The 20,613-nt window shown below is 44.3% G+C and overlaps 1 protein-coding gene across 2 annotated transcripts in view; it reads right to left on the reverse strand.

Moving 5' to 3' along the window:
• Positions 1-19,172, reverse strand: part of LOC122933010 (tapasin-related protein-like) — a 34,867-nt gene extending 15,695 nt beyond the window's left edge. For both annotated transcript variants that reach the window (XM_044287739.1, XM_044287738.1), the window contains exons 1-5: positions 19,103-19,172; positions 11,603-11,782; positions 6,536-6,781; positions 3,654-3,995; positions 317-655 (exon numbers count right to left, since the gene is read on the reverse strand). In XM_044287739.1, coding sequence (XP_044143674.1) covers positions 317-655; positions 3,654-3,995; positions 6,536-6,781; positions 11,603-11,782; positions 19,103-19,154 — 1,159 coding nt within the window. In that variant the 5' untranslated portion in view covers positions 19,155-19,172. The remainder of the gene's footprint in view (positions 1-316; positions 656-3,653; positions 3,996-6,535; positions 6,782-11,602; positions 11,783-19,102) is intronic.
• Between the last annotated feature and the right edge of the window lie 1,441 nt (positions 19,173-20,613).

A 20,613-nucleotide genomic window follows, 5' to 3' on the forward strand; every position in this document is an offset into this window, starting at 1 on the left:
AGAGATTATTTAATTGTGGCTCTGTACAATTTGTAAAATAAACTTTAAAAAAAACTCCAGAGCTGTAGCCAAATGTCCACTCAGTGTATACAGATATATTAAGTATCCTGTTGAATATCTGATCATCCCTTCCCCTGGTTCTTTGATTGACAGGCCACACAAAATGTCACGCTTGCATGGCAGACCTAGTACAGGGCACTGCAAACAAAGGGCTTTTTGTGGATATGTCCCAGCAATCTTATTTTCTGTAGTGCACCCAGTGAACCCCAGGCAAGGTTATATATAATACAAACTGTAAAGTAGATTAATACCATACCATCATTAGGTAATACTATAAGCGTCACACTATTTCGGATTGGTTTCTTGAGACTTTCATGTTCCACACGGCAAGTGAATGTAACACCATTGTCTTGGAGGGAAGCTTTGTACAGGAAGGAACCAGAAAGGCTGTAAGTCCCATTATGATTTTTCCTGTGGCTGCTGTAGATGACATTCAACATTAAAGATGGTAACAGTCCGGTACTCGGGAGCTCACGCAGCCATTCCATATTGACGTCCAGTGGATAGTAATTGGAGGCATCGCAAACAAACTTCCGCTCATCTCCTTCTTTCAGAGTCACTACTGAGTCCACATTTAGTTTAACGTTGGGTCTTTCTGTAAGAAGAACATTGGGGCGTCTGATCTGAGGCTAATTGAGCTTGAGGGTCTAAAGGTCTGATATATATATACACTCACCTAAAGAATTATTAGGAACACCTGTTCTATTTCTGATTAATGTGATTATCTAGTCAACCAATCACATGGCAGTTGCTTCAATGCATGTAGGGTTGTGGTCCTGGTCAAGACAATCTCCTGAACTCCAAACTGAATGTCAGAATGGGAAAGAAAGGTCATTTAAAGGGATTCTGTCACCTGCTTTTAGCATTTTAAGCTGGCACCATCGCTATGTTGACTAAAGTACCTTATTTCCAGCAGTCTTCTTTTTGCTTATTTTCGTTTGGTAGTTTTGATATAAAAGCAATTTTTATGTTATGCTAATTAGGGTCCATGGTGCCCAGAGGGGCGTTTTTTTTCACTCTCCAGTGCCCAGTGACGCCCCCCTGCAGTGCCCAAGACAGCCTCCTGATCATCAAAACACCTCCCACAGCCCGGCAAACGGTTCCGTCCCCTCCCCACGTCATAATCTACCTTATAGAAATGCCCCGTCCTCCTTCCTGTCTGCGGCCAGAAAACTCGATCATCAACCTCCTGAGATCAACAGGCTCAAAAGTATCACTGGGCATGCGCCGAGCCCAGTGATGTGACCTGAACGCTGTTGCCCTCAGGACGTTGATGATCGCGCAGGCCGCAGGCGGTACTGTGCCTGCGCAAGTTTTCTGGCCGCAGACAGGAAGGAGGACGGGGCATTTCTATAAGGTAGATTATGACTGGAAAAATGGTTTCTTGAACATGACAATGAGTTCACTGTTGTAAAATGGCCCCCATAGTCACCAGATCTCAACCCAATAGAGCATCTTTGGGATGTGGTGGAACGAGAGCTTCGTACCCTGGATGTGCATCCCTCAAATCTCCATCAACTGCAAGATGCTATCCTATCAATATGGGCCAACATTTCTAAAGAATGCTATCAGCACCTTGTTGAATCAATGCCACGTAGAATTAAGGCAGTTCTGAAGGCAAAAGGGGGTCCAACACCGTATTAGTATGGTGTTCCTAATAATTCTTTAGGTGAGTGTATATAGTTATATACACACACAGTATATAGTATACAGTATGTTCTTCACTGTACAAATATCTAATATATAAAGCTGAGTGTATGTCCACTAAAGGAATCCGCACCGTCACATTTACAATCACAAAAAATGGCACACAGGTGTCTGGGAATGTTTTAGGCCAGGTCTCTAGCACATACCGTTCCTGAGATATTCCCAAAAATGCAAATATGACACCATCACATGACCTACATTAGCCGATAGAAGCCTGCAGGTCCTTAGTCTCCACATACACACCGTTTTACACCAGGTTTCCATAACAACCCAGCAATTTTCCTTCACTGCTGTAGGTCAGCATTAACGGGGCAGGGCACTGTGGATGACACTGTTATGGGAGCTGAGTGCTGTGGAGGTCACAGTTAAGGGGGCAGGCTGCTGTGGAGGTCACAGTTAAGGGGACGGTCAGCTATGGAGGTCAGTGTTAAGGGGCGGGGTGCTGCAGAGGCCACTGTCAAGGGAGCGGTGTGTGTTGTGCAAATCACTGTTAAGGAGGGGTACTGTGGAGGTCACTGTTAAAGGGAAGGCCACTGTGGACATTACTGTTAAGGGGGCAGGCTGCTGTGGAGGTCACTTAAGGGGGCGGGATGCTGTGGAGATCTCTGTCAAGAGGGCAGGAAACGGTGGAGGTCACAGTTAAGAGGACAGTCTGCTATGGAGGTCAGTGTTAAGATACGGAGTGCTGTAGAGGTCACTGTTAAGGGGGAGGGGTGTTGTGGAGGTCACATTTTAAGGTAACGGAGTTCTGTGGAGGTCACTGTTAAGGGGATGGGTTATTGTGGAAATCACCGTTAACGAGATGGGGTACTGTGGAGGTCACAAATAAAGGGCTGGCCGCTGTGGAGGTCACTGTCAAAGGGGCGTGAGCTGTGGAGGTTACTGTTAAGGGGGTGGGGGACTGTGGAGATCACTGTTATGGGGGATACTGTCGATATCTTTTAATGACACACACAAAAACTAAATGAAATAGATTAAATATACCCGTGTAAAGCAAGATCCTTCTGATAGTGGGAACAGCCTGTTGGATCCGTGCTAATGCTAGCCCACCGTGCCGCTGGAAGTCTGCTCCGGCCCCACTCATTATAATTGGGCGGGTCGGAGGTCCGGCCGCAGCACAGCAAACAAGCCGAGAGTCGGCTGGACAAAAACCGCAGCGATCCCCCGCGGGATCCAGCTGGCTGTTCCCCTGCCGGAACAGCCTGCCGGACTCTGCTGCTGCTGCCAGTGTGAAAGTAGCCTTACCAATCCCCTGACATGCCTGTTCCGACTTTTCATAGGAAATCTGACAGATCAGTTAATCATTGGTCACAGTGGTTACCCGCTACAGATAAGGACTGGCTGCGTGGTCACATTTCCTTGTAAGCAGAGACTGGAGGGGGACCTGGGAAGTGTTGGTACAAGGGTTGTGGGGGATTAGAAAGGTGAATACTCTTTTTGTTTTTTACTTTAAAAAAATTCTGACTTTTTTTCCCCAGCTGGACTACCCTCTTAAAACATATTATTACATTCTAAAAGTTAGAAGTCTATTGACTTTAGACTCAGCATGACACATATTTCCACTGGTCAGCTGTTGATTAGTGGTCTCTATGGAGAATAAATTGACCATCACTGTATGGGTATGAATAACTCTCATTGTTTCTTAGGAAAAGTCTTAGGCCATGTTCACACACTTTTCTACTATGACTTATCTAATAAAATCCATGAGGGATTTGTCTATGGCAGGAATGTGCCAGGTGAACATGGACTTAAGGGACATTCAAAAAGACCAATACTGTCCTTGCCCCATTCTGTGACAGTGAGAAAGTATACATTTTCTTCATGTTTTAGCTCGATCTGCTAAGTACCCAAAATGTTATCTTGAGGTGACAAGTAAAATGACATACCTCTGATTTGAAGATGAATCTGCTGCTCTGCGAAGAGAGAAGCTACAGACACAGTGCAGATGAAGAGTCCTTCAGTTTTCAAAGCTACATTTCTGAGAAGTAGCGAGGCATATCCGTTCTCTAATTCTTCTACTTGCATAGAAACTCCTTTCCAGTTATACTGCAGTTTTTTTGTGGATCCATTGTAAGAAAGAATTTTGCCTTCTTGACTTCCTCTACCTCGGTAATTCCAAGTCACTGAGACGTTCGCCCGGTGATCCACAGTGAATGCACAATCCAGGAGCGCACTGTCCATTAGTCTTGCATAGACACGAGGGGTCCTGGTGCTTAACATGAAAGTAGCTGCACAATATACAAAGATCCATATAAGCCATATGCAGGAAGTTATTTGGCTCCACCTACTGGTGACCGCTGGCAGGAAGAATTGCTATTACTTAAAAGGACCCTGTCACTAGATTTATGTTATAGTGCTTGGTAATACTTTCTAATAAAACTGCCCAAACCAATATGCCTAATAAAATGTTATAAAGTCTGCACTATGTGTAAATTGCTCACCAAGAGTCATCTGGGCGGTTCAGGTGTGGAGAACAGTCATGGCATTCTGGCATCCTCATTAAGCCTTGATTGGCATCTCACTGGGCAATTGGCATCAGCACTAGCTCTGCCAGGTGGGACATCAATCAAGACAGAACCTGCAGCTAGCAGTCAGGACTCTATGATACTACACAAGCCCCGCCCAGTTAACACTTGGTGAGAAATTCGAGAAAGTTGCACGTTCTGTTTCAGAACTTTTTAGCCATCATAGTGAAACGGCTTATTTACAGTACAATGTTAAGAGTAAACTGATGCATCTTTAGCCAACCATACTCATGAGAATTAGGCTTGAGTAAATTGAGCTTCGGATCAGAGATCTGAAGTTGATTCGGTCAAACACTTACATTTTAATGCTGTCTGTATACAGCATTAAAATGTATTGGCTTTGTTTCACCAGAAGTCTCGCGAGACGTCGGTGAATTAATTCGATATTCATTTCTGCATCTTTAAAAAAAAAAATCTATTAGGAATCTGAAGTTGTGATTGGTATCGAGGTACCAGCTGGTACCAAACTTGACTTCGGATTCCTAATTTTAAATGTTTTTTAAAGATGCAAATGAATATCAAATTAATTCACTGAAGTTTTGCGAGGCTTCTGGTGTTTGGCTCCACAGAGCCAATACATTTTAATGCTGTACGGAGACAGTATTAAAATCAAAGTGTTTGACCGAATCGACTTCAGATCGATGATCCGAAGCTCGATTCACTCAACACTAATGAGGATGACAGCTATTTCTGCCAACTCCTTCATTTAATGGGGAGAGGTGAATAAGAGCCCATTTACATGGGATAATACACGGGGCAATGATCAGAAAAGAACTGTTAATTTCCGATCACTGTCCGCTTGTTGTAAATGTTTACATGCAGCAATCATGTATAGGGAGAAACGATCACTACTGCGATCATTCATCCCCTTACGGATTCGTTGTTTGTCAGAAGAACATCTAGTTTGCACAGGCTGCAGGAAAATATTGATTTTATGAGCCACATAAATCACGGATCACCTGAAAAGCTTTTGATGGTTTGCCAAGTCATCGGTGGTGCATTTACATGGGGCAATTATCAAGTCAAGCCTTTGTACAAACATTAGTTCCTGATAATTTAACTGATATTCTGCCCAAGTATATGGGCCTTAAAGGCTATGGACACCTTTGGGGTAATTTTTTTCATTAATGCATTTTAATTCATTTTGGGCTAAAAAACATTTTTTTCAATTGGTTTCTATTAAAAATGTTCAGCCTTTTCTTGAATATAAGGGTTACAAAATCAGTTTGCTTGCAAGCTGCGACTTATTTAAGCCATATTTTTATCAGTTTGATAAAAATTGAGCTATAACGAGTGTTTAGGAGGTCAGGAGATCAGAGAAAAGACCTACACATGAGCCGTCAGCTGATGGGATTGAAATAAAACAAAGTCACAGCTTGCAAACAGACTGATTTTTTTTACCCTTGTATCTCAGAAACCACTGAGCATTTTTAACAAAGACCAACCCCAAAAAAAGATTTTTAGACCAAAATGAATAAAAGTCAATCATAAAAAGATGCCCTGATGGTGTCCATAGCCTTTAAGCCAGTGTCCGGTATCTATCATCTGGTCTCATCTCCTATGGGAACAAAGGCCCAGGCATGTTGAAATCCAGTACTGCCTGTGATGGTCACCTGTCTGCCATACACAAAATTGTAAGCCCATGTTGCTGATGCCTTTAGAAAATTTCCTCTTATTTGTATTCCCAGCTTACAGCTTTGAGTCTGAGCAGTGCACGAAACAAGCCATATAGTACAAATACCACCCACAATGGCCAGGCCCCCCCCTATAGACAATACTTACCCAGTCCCCATCACCCACTTCCTTCCGGATCCCTGTACAGCCCCACCACTGCATCTCCCCATCACAGGGATCAAAAACATCTGGCGACAGGAGGAGCAGCCAATAGCATGTGATGGTGACCAGCTTCCTAGCATCGTGGGTGACGCTATTGGCTGTTCCCCCAACCCCTCCCCCCACCCCATCGTGCGGATCAAAACATGGAGTAGTGGCCGTGCAGGGATCCGGAGAAACACGAGTGCTGGGGACCGGGTAATTATAGTCTATAGGAGGGGCCCGAGCATTGTGTCGGGGGGTATTTGTACTATTGGATAACCACATTAAAGTAAACCCAGTGGCTGGTCACCCAAACTTTCATACACCATGACCATTATCGTAGCAGCGCCATATGTGTGACTATTTCCTATTACAATGTTGTAATAAGTAAAAGTCGCTTTGTAAATTATTTCATTTCTGCCACCTACCTAACACATGATGTTTGTCATCTTCTTTCTTCTCTGGTGTCTCTGAAAGTTTTGTGAAAAATGTTGCAGCGCTAAATTTTCCACCATTGTGCTTTACTGTGTAGATATACCAAGAATCAACTCCATTATCTGTATTTGTCACGCCCGGCCATAGAATCTGTGTGTCAGCTGTGAAATACGGTGTGAGATCACATTTCATGTCTTCTAAACCCCACTTTAAAAACGGTGTCAGATTTACTGGCGAATCTGAAAGATTTAATAATGAAGTAAATCTTACTGAAAAATGTAACTGCAAAATACAAAGCAAAGATAATCTCGATTGTAATTGCCCACGGACAGGGTCTGCTCAACTGTTATCATTTTTTTTTATATACTGTATGTCATTATTATTGTTGCCACTCCTTCTTGTAAACTGATAAGTAATATGCTGGTGAACTAAAAGCTATTAACAGTGATTGAAAGTAGTGTTGATCGGGCATGCTCGGCCGGACACCAGCGCAATGCTCGAGTCTCCTCCCTGCACGTTTCTTGGCTGCTACGCAGCCAATAAACGGGCAGGTGGGTACTGCCCTCTCTGTAATGCCATAGCCATGTTGGTTACTGGCATTACAGTGATTGGCTGGCCGGAACGCGTCATCGGGTGCTACATAGCACCCAATGACGCGTGTTCAGCTCAGTCTTAGGCCTCATGCACAAAACGGATTTCCGTTGTTCCGTGATCTGTGACCGTTTTTTCTTCCGTGGGTCTTCCTTGATTTTTGGAGGATCCACGGACATGAAAAGTGAAAAAAAAAACTAAGTCAAGTTTGCATTGAAAATGATAGGAAAAACGGACACGGATCACGGACGCGGAAGACTATCTTGTGTGCATCCGTGATTTTTCACGGACCCATTGACTTGAATGGGTCCGTGAACCGTTGTCAGTCAAAAAAATTGGACAGGTCATATTTTTTTCACGGACTGGAAAAACGGTTCACAGACGCGGAAGCCAAACTGTGCATTTTCCGATTTTTTTCACTGACCCATTGAAAGTAAATGGGTCCGCGAAAAAAACGGAAAACGGAACAACGGCCGCGGATGCACACAACGGTCGTGTGCATGAGGCCTTAGTCAGGGGGAGCTGTGCTGAGGAAGGGACAGACAGTGTAGGGAGTGATATACAAATATTTTAGTTAGGCCGCTGCAGACAGCAACATTAGCTGCGCCACATCTCCAGAGTAAGGTGTGCGCATCCCAAAAATATCTGACATACAGCGTCCTTTTTCTGTAGACGGTGTCCGCTGGGGACAGTGACATTAGCTGCGCCACATCTCCAGTGTAAAGTGTGCGCATCCAAAAATTATCTGACATCCAGTGTACTTTTTCCGTAGACGGTGTGCACTGCGGACAGTGACATTAGCTGCGCCACATCTCCTGTGCAAAGTGTGCGCATCCAAAAAATATCTGTGACATGCAATGCACTTTTTCAATAGAAGGCGTCCGCTTCTGATAGTGACATTACCAGCGCCACATCTGCAGTGTAACGTGTGCGCTGAAACAATGTATCTGTGACATACAGTGTACTTTTCTAAAAAAAACGGTGTCCGCTTCTGACAGTGACATAACAAGTGCCACATCTCCAGTGTAACGTGTGCGCTGAAAGAAATTTGTGACATACAGTGTACTTTTTTGCCTAGACGCTGCGGACAGTGACATTACCGGTGGTACCTCTCCTGTATAACGTTTCCTTATCCCAAATACCTGTGACATTCCCTGTAATTGTTTATTAGCCGCTGGTGACAGCATTGACATTATCTGCGGGATATCTCCTGTGTGAAGTTTACACATCACAAATACCTTAAATTTGTTTGCGCATACACTTCCAAATCCTACGCTACTGTACACGTGACAAGCATATATAACATTTAATATGAAGAAGGCGAGCAGCAAGGGACGGGGCAGTGGCCGTGATGCTGATGGTGCACGCAGAGGCCGTGGCCCTGGATGCGGTGAAACTGTGCCTGCTGCCAGAGCACAAGAAAAACAATTATCCACGATACCTAGCTTCATGTCCCAGTTTTTAGGGTGGCGTAGGACACCACTCTAAAAAGTCAGACCAGTGCGACCAGGTGGTCGGTTGGATTGCAGCAGATAATGCTTCCAGTCGGTTAAGCACCACCCTGTCTTCCACCAAGTCCAGTCTCAGTAGCCAAGAGTCTGCTGAACACAATACTCACCCTGATCCTCCTTCCACCCACCATGGAGACTCTGGGCAAACAAGTGATCCCACACTCGGCTATTCCGAGGAGCTCTTTTCAGCACCAAGCACGCTTGAAGAGGGACAGATCTTGTGCCCTGATTCCCAAACTCTTGAGCATCCACAGTCACAAAAAGATGATGGTGGGGAAAAGCAATTACTGGTTAATGAGGTGGATGATGATGAGATACAGTTGCCAATAAGTCAATGGCAATTACTGTCTCAAGAGATGAATGAAAAGGATGATACACAGTTGTCAATCACTGAGGTTGTGGTTAGGTCAACAAGTCAGGAGGATGAGCAGAGTGAGGAAGTGGAAGAGGTGGACGATGAAGTCACTGACCCATAGCAGACCGTGTCAGCGTCCTCAATGATACCTCAGTGCCTTACAACTACTGGGTGTCCAAGCTGGACACGTGGCACGAACTGGTGCTCTACGCCTTGGAGGTGCTGGCCTGCCCTCCCGCCAGCGTTTTGTCTGAGCAGGTATTTAGGGCTTCTGGTGGCATTATAACAGATAAAGGTATCGGCCTGTCAACTGAAAATGCTGACAGGTTGACCCTTATAAAAAAGAACAAGGCCTGGATTGACCATGAGTTCTCGACTCCACCAGACGAAAGCTGATGAACATAAAGACACTTTAAATGTGTTGTTTATAATGTACTGAATACACTGTGTTCCCATGCATCCCTTCCACCTCAAACAAGGGTATATGAATCTTCCTTTTCTCATCTTCCTCCTCCTCTTCCATCATATCAACATGCTTATTCGTCGCATATAACGTTTTACAGGGTCAGCTCACCAGCAGGCCCTCACTAACAATATTTTACAGGGTCAGCTCACCTGCAGGCCCTCACATATAATTTTTTAGAGGGTCAGGTCACCTGCAGGCCCTCACCTAAAATCTTTTACAGGTTCAGCTCACCTGCAGGCCCTCGTATATAATTTTTTATATGGTCATCTCACCTGCAGGCCCTTACATACAATGTTTTACAGGGTCAGCTCACCTGCAGGCCCTCACATATAATGTTTTACAGGGTCAGCTCACCTGCAGGCCCTCACATATAATGTTTTACAGGGTCAGCTCACCTGCAGGCCCTCGCATATGTTTTACAGAGTAGGCTCACCAGCAGGCCCACAACTAAAATCTTTTACAGGGTCAGCTCACCTGCATGCCCTCACATATAATTTTTTAGAGGGTCAGCTCATCAGCAGGCCATTAATCATAATTTGTTAAAGGGTGTATGATGCCCTTCTTTATGTGTAATAAAGGGTGTATTGGAGTGCCGGTTCCATGTAATTTTTGGAAGCCCTTTTACTTAGTTCATAGGCTTTATGAGTGTAGGAGTCCCACTACCTGAACAATTGTACCACAATGTGAATGAGGCCCTCCTTTATGTGATATACAGGTTGTATCGGAGTGCCTCTTCCTTGTAATGTTTGTCAGCACTTGCACTTTATATACAAGTAAATATACAGGAAAGAATGTTTCCTAACAATTTTTCCTCTAAAATTGATTTTATCTTCGGTTTTGTGCGTATTATTGTCAGTCTGTAAAAGTGGCGTACTACTAGGACAACATCGTTCCCAACAGCGACCTGGGAGTCCAAGATGCATTCAGACATCCTCCCCATGCTGTTCCCGAACCATTTCAGTGGTGTTTCCATCAATTTCTGACCTTTTCTATTAACCAGGCACCCTCCCCTGTGGTCTGACAAGCCTGGGTTCATTTTCTCTAGAGCATGGATGTCAAACTCATGGCCCTCCAGATGTTGCAAAACTACAACTCCCATCATTCCCTGATAGCTGTAGTATGCCCAGGCATGATGGGAGTTGTAGTTTTGCAACAGCTGGAGGGCCACGAGTTTGACATCCCTGCTCTAGAGCTAGTCCTTACCATTGTAGATAGGAATTAATTCTAAAATTCTTGCATGGTGTTATATCGCCATCTGCTGGATGTACATGGATATTACACCACTTACAAGGATTTGTACGTCATCAGTTGGTCTGCAATTGATAAATCTGTACAGATTTGACCGATGATATCTCTGGGGCCCCCAGTTTAAGGTATTCCATTATTTAGAATCTGAATGACTGAGCATACACAATGGACGCAAGATCCCAAATAATCTTCATATACTGTATGTTTATGCATGTTCAATAGCTACAGTGCATGATGTGGAATGTAAATCTTCCATTGCCTATGAGATTTGCCTGATTAGCATTTCAAATTCGGTAATTTGCTCTTAATTATACAATCGAAAGTGACAGAAATGCTGATGGAAGCTCCATGAAAAGCCCCTTATTAAGATATAGATATATCTTCTCTTCCATTCCCTCAATATTTCCCGAGATGTGTGGATCAAGATGACCAGCTTTTAAAAAACAAGACAAAACATGGTTTTGCGATACTCTGTCACAATCTGTCTATGCTTTGTGTGTCTAGGTGTGGCCACCCAGTGGTTGTGTTGTGACTTGCAGCCTACCTAGGGTTTTGCTAATATGTCACAATATTGTATTATATTCCAGCAAAGGTAAGGGTGGACACATCTGTAACTCTGTAGGAACCTTAGACGCAAACTAACAAAATGTCAGTTTGAAGAATGTTGCTACAGAGGAACTTACAGAATTCTTAAACGACATGAGGAAATTTTAGCAGAAATATATATTTTTATTCTCCTGTTATATCTATAAGGCATGGTCAGGACAATAGTCTACTCTGCTCATATTTTTGCCTGATCAGGATGCAGGATAATTTCTAACGGATATGTGGTCATGCTAAAAAAAAAAAAAAAAAAAGCAATACCCCTTAAAGAATATCAGGTCCTCACCTTTTAAAATAAATACGATGCCTTCAAAATCTAAATTCTCCACCTTACGGTCCTGTCCACCTGCTAGCACTACCCAGGCTGTATTTGGAGTAAGAGGCTGGTTATCCAGCAGATTGTGCTGTGGACTTCCATATAAACAGGGTAGTTTTAGGACTGCGGTTTCTTCAATGGAACAATTTCCTGTAAAAATAAAAATAAAAAATAAAAGTTGTATTTCCTATCAATAGGTAAAATTACTATGAAAATGCACAAGAACCACAAGCAAAATGTAGTACAGATGCGTTAAAGTGAATCTGTCACAGAGATTGACCACTAAGTAATCACAAATGATTAGTTGTGAAGCCTTGATGGGCAGGTCCCTATGAGAATGTATCGGAAGTTCTGTCAGGTTTTGTATGTAAGGTCTTTTTCATACATCCAGGTCTGTATTCCGCAGACACTGCTAGGCTGAAAACCAGAGCATCTCCTACTAATGGTCCATGAAAACCACCGACCAAACAGGGAATATCTGTATTGTCAGTGGTTTTCACTGACCCAGAGACTACAATATTCGGGAAGGGACATGCTTCCGTGGTGTCACCATAGTAAATACACACATTAAAGTCAATAGATATGTGGTTTTCATGGACCATTGTTAGAACATTCTCTGGAAGCTAGCCTATACAAAAGTGGAGCATTTACCAATAGCAATTGAAGGCATACTGTTAGGGTAAATGATTTTTAATGAGACTGGCCCTAGTGTGTGTCTGATATAGGGTAATTAGACTGTGAGCGTCACTGGAGACAGAGACTGGTTTTTGCAGTAGCTCTTGAAGTGTGGTTATTCTTAGGGCCCTCTTTGACTTCTGCTTTCTACAGAGCTCACAGATAATATTAGGTGCTTTGAGACCGACCTCTGCACTGGCTCAGGCTGCTTCAGCTCTGTTTTTCCTCTATACTTTACACTCCAGCTCTGCCCTTTTGAATTCATTAGTGTGTAGAAGCACAAAACTGCCACAAGCTCACCAAAAACATGGGGCTGACCCCAGTCACAGCAAGGATACAAGGATTATAAACTACAAGACACTAAACACCAGTGATAAAAAGCAGATAACTAAACCAAACATATACAACAAAACATTTCTTATATCTTAAAGGTTATGTACACCTTTGGGGGCATTTTTTTTATTATTGCATTGCACTCATTTTGTGCTAAACATATATATTTTTTCAATTGGCCTTTGTTAAAAAAATTGTGAGCCCCTTTCTCTGTACAGCCTTGAGACTCTCTAGTACCAGGGTCTCAGTCAGGCAGCTCAGCTGAAAGCTCTTTATCTCTGACCGCCTAAAAGTTCATTATAGCGCAACTGATAAGAATGTGGCTTAAATAAGTGTTAATGACATTTTAGTAATTTAGCGATAAGGTTAATTAGATAACCGGCACAAAGTAAAAGTACCATTAACACAGCTGAACAGTTAAACCTTTGTGACGGAACAGCTGAATATTTTAAAAGTAATAAAATGCAATCATAAAAAATTGCTCCCGAAGCTGTACATACTGTAGCCTTTAAGCATTCCTCCAAAAAATAAACACTGAATCATCAGTTTGCGCCAGAAAAGTGGCATTAAAAAATTGCAAAAATGTGCGTTTTTTACTTTTTACATGTAACTCTTTAAAAAATTGCTTCAAGTGGCTTTCTTACGCTGCTGCAGTAGATTTAGGCTGTTTAGGCGGACTGACTGCCAGATGATGTGCCAAATTTATAATGAGGCCTGCGGCTCGTCATAAATTGAGTGCGTCCTGCAGCAGCGCAGAGGATGTCAAGACAAGAGCAGAAAGCGCTGGTATTGATAAATCTCCACCTATATCCATATCCCCCAAAAACGGTTCCTAAAAGTTTTTTGACAACTCTCCCATTCATCTGAATGGAACCTGAAATAATCCACGTGCTTGCGGCCAGAAAACATCATTCAGATAAACGAAACTGATTTTCAGTCACAGTGATTTCTGCACCAAATTGGACAAATGCGAATATCTGCTTAGGGGGTCAGAATTCACCAGGTACCCACACAGTGCATGCTCTGTGTACATACTGTAATACTTGTATTTCAATGTAGAAAATAAAACACACCCCATACAGTCTAGTACGGAAATTTTTGTTTGGTGGCCAAATGTGATATTAGTGGAAAAATAGCACTAGTCCCAGAGATCTCCTGTAGGGTTAAAGGAAACCTGTCACCATGATTTTGCACATAGAGCTGGGGACATGGGCTGCTAGATGGCCACTAGCACATCTGCAGTACCCAGGTCCCATAGCTCTCTGCGCTTTTATTGTGTTAAAAAACAGTTTTGATTGATATGCAAATGACCTGATATGAGTCAAGCGGAAAGGAGCCCAGCACCGCCCCGCGTCCTCCGAATCTCCTCCTTGCTGGCTGACGTCACAGAGCTGGAGCGCCGAAATCTCTTGATGCGCGAGCTAGCGCATGCGCAGTGTTGGCATCATGTTCATTCCCTGTACTGGCATCAGCACAGGGAATGAACTACAAGGAGGAGATTCGGAGGATGCGGGGCGGTGCTGGGCTCCTTTCCGCTTGACTCATCTCCAGCTACAGGACTCATATCAGGTCATTTGCATATCAATCAAAACTGTTTTTTAACACAATAAAAGCGCAGAGAGCTATGGGACCTGGGTACTGCAGATGTGCTAGTGGCCATCTAGCAGCCCATGTCCCCAGCTCTATGCGCAAAATCCTGGTGACAGGTTTCCTTTAATGCCCTTTTATTTCATCTCTCCTATAAGCATTGGCGCCCATAGTGCAGTGTCCTGAAACACACTGCTTAATACTGTGATTGTGTTTCATGTAAATTGTGCTTGTATAGGAGTTCAAATAAAGTTGCATGGGAGGGGGAGGTTCTAACAAGCCTCCCAGGGATGACTCCGCCCCGCACACAGTACAGAGGAGAAGGAGAAGAAGGTCAGTGTGTGTGTGATGTCTGAGGACAAAGCTGCACCTCAGCAGCCATTTTGGAGAGTTATAAAAACTCCATAGTTAGTTCCATGCACCAGCCCAAAGAAGGGAAAGATTACAGAAGAACCAGGCAACTCAGAGAGGGAGTGAGAATATTGGCAAAGGAAGGTAACTGTCGTTTATCAGGCTCTAGTCTCCTTTGCATTAGCTGGAAAAACAAGGGAGAAAGATTGATTGTCATAGAAAACTGCCCCTTATGCAACTTCTGGGAACTAATCTGAATCAATGTAAAAGCTGCCTTGCTGTAAATGACTTTTGCATACATTGATGACCTTTGGATCAGCTTCAGTAAAGTACTGGGAGTTTGTTAAGAAACTTGGTCTCCTTATTCCACATCATCTCCTCACGGTGCTGGCGTCACGAACACAGGGGCCCAGCCACCAAAGCACCCTGAGCATGCCCATTACCATCAAGGGCACCTCAACTTTCATCTGGATGGTGTTCTCTGCAATAGAGAGTGCCCCAGAGGATTTAGCACTGTGTTCTTCACTTCCATCACTGCACACCGAACCAGGGAGCTGCAAAACCGTGAGTAAGACTACTACCCCCATCATCCCACCGTGCACTCAAATACTGCCCCTGCGGTCCGGTCTGCTGCAATAGGTTGTACATCTTCAAGGAAGGGAGGCATACAGCTTTAGTGCACTGCAATAGTAATATGAAGTGCTTTGAGATCGACCTCTGCACAGGCTCAGGCTGCTTCAGCTCTGTTCCTCCTCTATACTTTACACTCCAGCTCTGCCTTTTTGAACTTATTAATGTGTAGAAGCAGACAACTGCCATAAGCTCACAAAAAATAAATAAAAAAAATGGGCTGACCCCAGTCACAGCAAGTACACAAGGATTATAAACTACAAGACACTAAACACCAGTAACAAAAAGCAGATGCCGAAACCAAACATATACAACAAGGGCTCATGCACAGGCGTATTAATGCCCCCTTTATTTCATCTCTTCTACGAGCATTGGTGCCCATAGGTTGTACATCTTCAAGGTAGGGAGGCATACAGCTTTAGTGCACTGCCATTCCAACGTTAGGATGAGAGTAAATAGTTTCACCTTGAGGGTGGGCTCACACGTGGCAGATACGCCGTGGATTTGCAGTTGCAGATTTACACGTGGTAAATCTCCACCGTTGTACAGTACCAGAAGTTAAATCAAATCCACATGATTCATAAAAAAATGTGCAGCGCAAATTGACCTGCAGTGAATGATCGTTTCAGACGACTGATAATGAACCATTATCCTTTGAAAAGAAGTCGGTGATGTTTAACACAGCATCTTATGTGTGGACAGGAATCCAGTTTCTCTATGTATTCCTATGGGAGTCTCAGTCTCATAGGAATGAATAGAGAAGTAACTGACTTCCTGTCCTGTGTCAGTTTAGATCAGAGTGTTGGAGACATGACACAGCTGAGGATCAGAAGGGAGGTTATAACTAGGGTTAGGCAATAAACTGGCATTAATGATATACCGTGGTATTAAGAAATGGTGATAGCCATTTCTTAATTACCGCGGTATTTTAGCGACGTCATAGGGGCAGTCGCACGTCACAGTGCTGAATGCCTCTAAAACGTCCGGCGCACATTACAGCCGTCACAGTGGAGAAGGAGAGTCCCTCCCCACTGTGATCCGGCTGCCGCTGAGCCATCGATGGGAAGGTAATAGTGAGGGGGAGGGGAGGGGCTGTGGCCGCTGCGCCACCAATGAGAATTACCCTAAATTCAAACAGACTGCGGGTGCCGGCCATATCTCAATGACAGGAAGCGGTGATCTTGCGAACCGAGGCAATTTACCCCTCAAATGCGGCACCTGAGGGGCTAATTGGTACGGTTCGGCAGGATCCCTGTCATTGAGGTCGAGTCCCGACTGTGTAATATGAGGTTAATTACATTCATTGGTGGCGCAGTGCGCCCCCTCCCATACCCCAGTATTATAAATTATAATCATTGGTGGCGCAGTGCACCCAAGCCCCCCCAGTATTATAATCATTGGTGGCAGTGGCCACAGGGTCCCCTCCCCTCTTCATTGGTGGTGCAGTGGCAGCTTCTGATCAGAGGCCCAGCAGTGAATTCTCAGGGATCCGATCGGTTACCATGGCAGCCAGGATGTTACTGAAGCCATCCATGGCTGCCATGGTAATCTCCCTGCTGCCGTGTGCACAAAGCACAGGGCAAGTGTGAGATCCTATGCACCCCTAATAGATCTCTATTAGGGTGAATAGGACAAGGGATGAAAAGATCCCATGTTCTAGCCCCATAAGGGGGCTAATAGTTATTAAATAAAAAAGTAAAAAAATAAAAATAAATTTTTAAGTCACCCCCTTTCCTAATTTACATTAAACAAAATATAAACAATAAAAAAATTAGGTATCGCCATGTCCGAAAAAGTCCAAACTATTAAAGTATTGAAAAATATCTATGTGGTGAACGCCGTAACAGAAAAGTAAACCCCCAGAGCCAGGAGACCGGCGCTGGATAACAGTCGCTGCACTCTGGGGGCTGCTGCACAGACAGGCCGGGGCTAAGAACAGTCACTGCGCCCTGGGGGATGCTGCACTGAGAGACCGGCGGTGGATAACAGTTGCTGCTCTCTGGGGGCTGCTGCACAGACAGGCCGCGGCTGAGAACAGTTGCTGCACTCTGGGGGCTGCTGCACAGACAGGCCGGGACTGAGAACAGTCGCTACACTCTGGGGGCTGCTGCACAGACAGGCCGGGGCTAAGAACAGTCACTGCGCCCTGGGGGATGCTGCACTGAGAGACCGGCGCTGGATAACAGTCGCTGCACTCTGGGGGCTGCTGCACAGACAGGCCGGGACTGAGAACAGTCGCTACACTCTGGGGGCTGCTGCACAGAGAGACCGGCACTGGATAACAGTTACTGCACTGTGGGGGCTGCTGCACAGACAGGCCGGGGCTGAGAACAGTCACTTGCGCTCTGGGGGCTGCGGTAATATGGCTGTAGTGTGTAGGGACTAAGACCCATATGGGAAGCTCCAGTCTTTAGTAAATGACCCCCAGTGTTTTAGTTGACTGAAAGGCATCTTTATGATGACAAGGTGCCCTTCCTGATAATGTGCACCAATAATGGGCACACTCCGAACAACCCACTTATCAGGGGTTTCTGCTAGGATGTCCCGTTTTCTATGGAAGCAGTGAAGATGGCTGATCGCTGCTATCTCCAGCACTCCCATAGAGAATGAATGGAGCAGCAGGGGGCACGGCCGCCCCATCAGATTTGGGGGGAAACAGTGTCCCCGTTCTTGGTGGGCAACTAAGAGATATTACTGCATGGGGGCATCAAGAAGACATTATAATGTATGGGGGCAACAAGGAAACACGTGGTACATGTTTTGAGTGTTTTTTTTCCCCCCTTAATAGGCATTTATTACGATATATATCGTTATCACAATAACTTTCTATATATTATTATCGTGGGAATATTTTTGATATCGCCCAACCCTATAACTCACAAATACAGTCACTGGTAAGAAGATCACATTCACTACAGATTACATCTTGTACCTTTCTAACAGGTCAGAGAATAAACATTTTTGTTGGAGTGCTTCTTTAATATTTGCGTCCAATAGTCAGACAAAGGATCTTTCATTCAAAGAAAGAAAGTCTGTGAACAAAAGATGTTGCTTTGAAAGAACGTTCCCAGAAAGATCCCTGGTTTTATTGAACTTGTATGGGCAGTTTGAACAACTGTGACGGTCAATATGGACTAAAATGTTTTTAGGCCATGTCTGTGTTTGTTCGGCTACATGCACACGAAAATCAGATGACGTTCCGTATGGCATCCGTTTATTTTTGCGGATCCATTGTAATGATGCCTATCCTTGTCCGCAAACTAGAAAAAAAATAGGACGTGTACTAATTTTTTTGCGGGGCAATGGAACAGACATACTAATGCGGATAGTTCACGGTATGCTGTCCGCATTTTTTGCGGACCCATTGAAATGAATGGGTCCGCATCCTATCCGCAAAAACAACGGAACGGACACGGAAACAAACTAGGTTTGTGTGCAAGGAGCCGAAAACTGCTATTCAACCTTTAATCAACTTCTATCTAATGTGTATGGCCATCTTAAGGGGGACTACAAAATGATGGCTGCCTTCTCCCAAAAACATCACCACACCTGTCCATGGTTTGTGTCTGGTATTGCAACTCAGCTCTGCTGATGTGAATGGAGCTGAGTGGTAATGCCACACACAACCTGTGGATGGGTGCGGTGCTGTTTTTTGGGAAAGGAAACCATCTTTTTGTAGTTCTGGAGAACCCCTTTAGGTCTTTTAATAATTTCTTAGTACACTTCTATTACCAGATGTCTTGCCCACTATGAAGCTCTTACTACAGACAGCTCAGTTCAGTGGTCTTACAGTGGAGTTATAACTGCAGCCTGGCAGATTACCATGAGAAGTCCCATAGATCTACTGCTGTGTCTACAAGCTTGACTGAATACAGTAAATGCACAGATTCTTACCGCCTATGAACAGCACACATAGTATGAGCGAGATGGGACAGTTAGACTCCATTCTAGTTGTCAATGCAGTTTCAATCCCTCCCTTGTTAAACTGCTTTTACTTTCGTTTCTTTACATGCAGAGAAGGGGCGCGTCCTGGAAGAGCTCAGCTACTACGTCTCTGAGCAGCAGAGCAGATATGCAGCCAAGTACGGAGACACTTGGAGACATTATTATTTATTTGAAAGTGCCATTAATTTCATGGCGCTGTAAATTAATGTTACACATACAACATATAAAAATACAAATACAATAACACATACATCAATCATATAAAAATACTAATACAATAACACATACATCATATAAAAATTCAGAATGCATGGGGATAAAGCTGATCAGTTCTTTTCCGGTATAGAGCCCCTAGGACAGAACTCTATGCCGGAAAAGAAAAACGCAAGTGTAAAAGTACCCATAGGCTACTTTCACACTTGCGGCAGAGGAATCCGGCAGAATGTATGCCAACTGATTGCATTTTAAGACTGATCAGGATCCTGATTCGTCTTACAAATGCATTGCAAGAACGGATCCGTCTATCCGTTTCGATTTTTCATTCAGAATGCATTAGGATAAAACTGATCAGTTCTTTTCCGGTATAGAGCTCCTAGGACAGAACTCTATGCCGGAAAAGAAAAACTCAAGTGTGAAAGTACCCTTAGTCGTGTACAAGTCTAATATCATTAGTTATATTGTCAACATTTTCTGTAGGAGAGCTTTAAAGGAAATCTGTCACCAGGATAATCGCTATTGAAGTAAAGCCATGGCCTAATAGCACTTAGTACCTTATTTCCAGATGTGCCTTTGTTCCAGCAATAGATGGAGCAACAGAGTGCTGTGGAGGACACTGTTAGGCCTCTTGCACATGAACAACCGTGGGCAAGCCGCATGCGGATCAGGACCCTGATCTGTCTGTTACGCAAAAAGATAGAACAAGTTCTATATTTTTTTGCGGAACGGAAGCAAGGAACGGAACCCCACGAAAGCACTCTGTAGTGCTTCCGTTCTGTTCCCCACCGCATCTCCGAACTTGTGGACCCAGTCAAGAGAAGGCACACTGCCGGTGTCCCGTGTATTGGGGACCCGCCGTATGCAGGCCGCAATACAGCCACGGGAGACACACGGTCGTGTGCAAGAGGCCTAAAGGGAGCGGAGTGCTGTGGAGGTCACAGTTCAGTGGGCAGGGAACGGTGCAGGTCACAGTTAAGGGGACGGTCCGCTATAAAGGTTAGTGTTAAGGGGCGGGGTGCTGTAGAGGTCATATTTTAAAGGGAACGGAGCTCTGTGGAGGTCACTGTTAAGGGGGCGAGTTATTGTGTAAATCACTGTTAAGGAGACGTGGGTACTGTGGAGGTCACTAATAAAGGGGTGGCCACCTTGGAGATCACTGTTAAAGGAGATGGCACTGTGGATGTTACTGTTAAGGGGGCAGGCCGCTGTGGAGGTCAATGTTAAAGGGACAGGCACAGTGGAGG

The sequence above is a fragment of the Bufo gargarizans genome, chromosome 3 (genome assembly GCF_014858855.1).
Source record: "Bufo gargarizans isolate SCDJY-AF-19 chromosome 3, ASM1485885v1, whole genome shotgun sequence".
Taxonomy (NCBI): domain Eukaryota; kingdom Metazoa; phylum Chordata; class Amphibia; order Anura; family Bufonidae; genus Bufo; species Bufo gargarizans.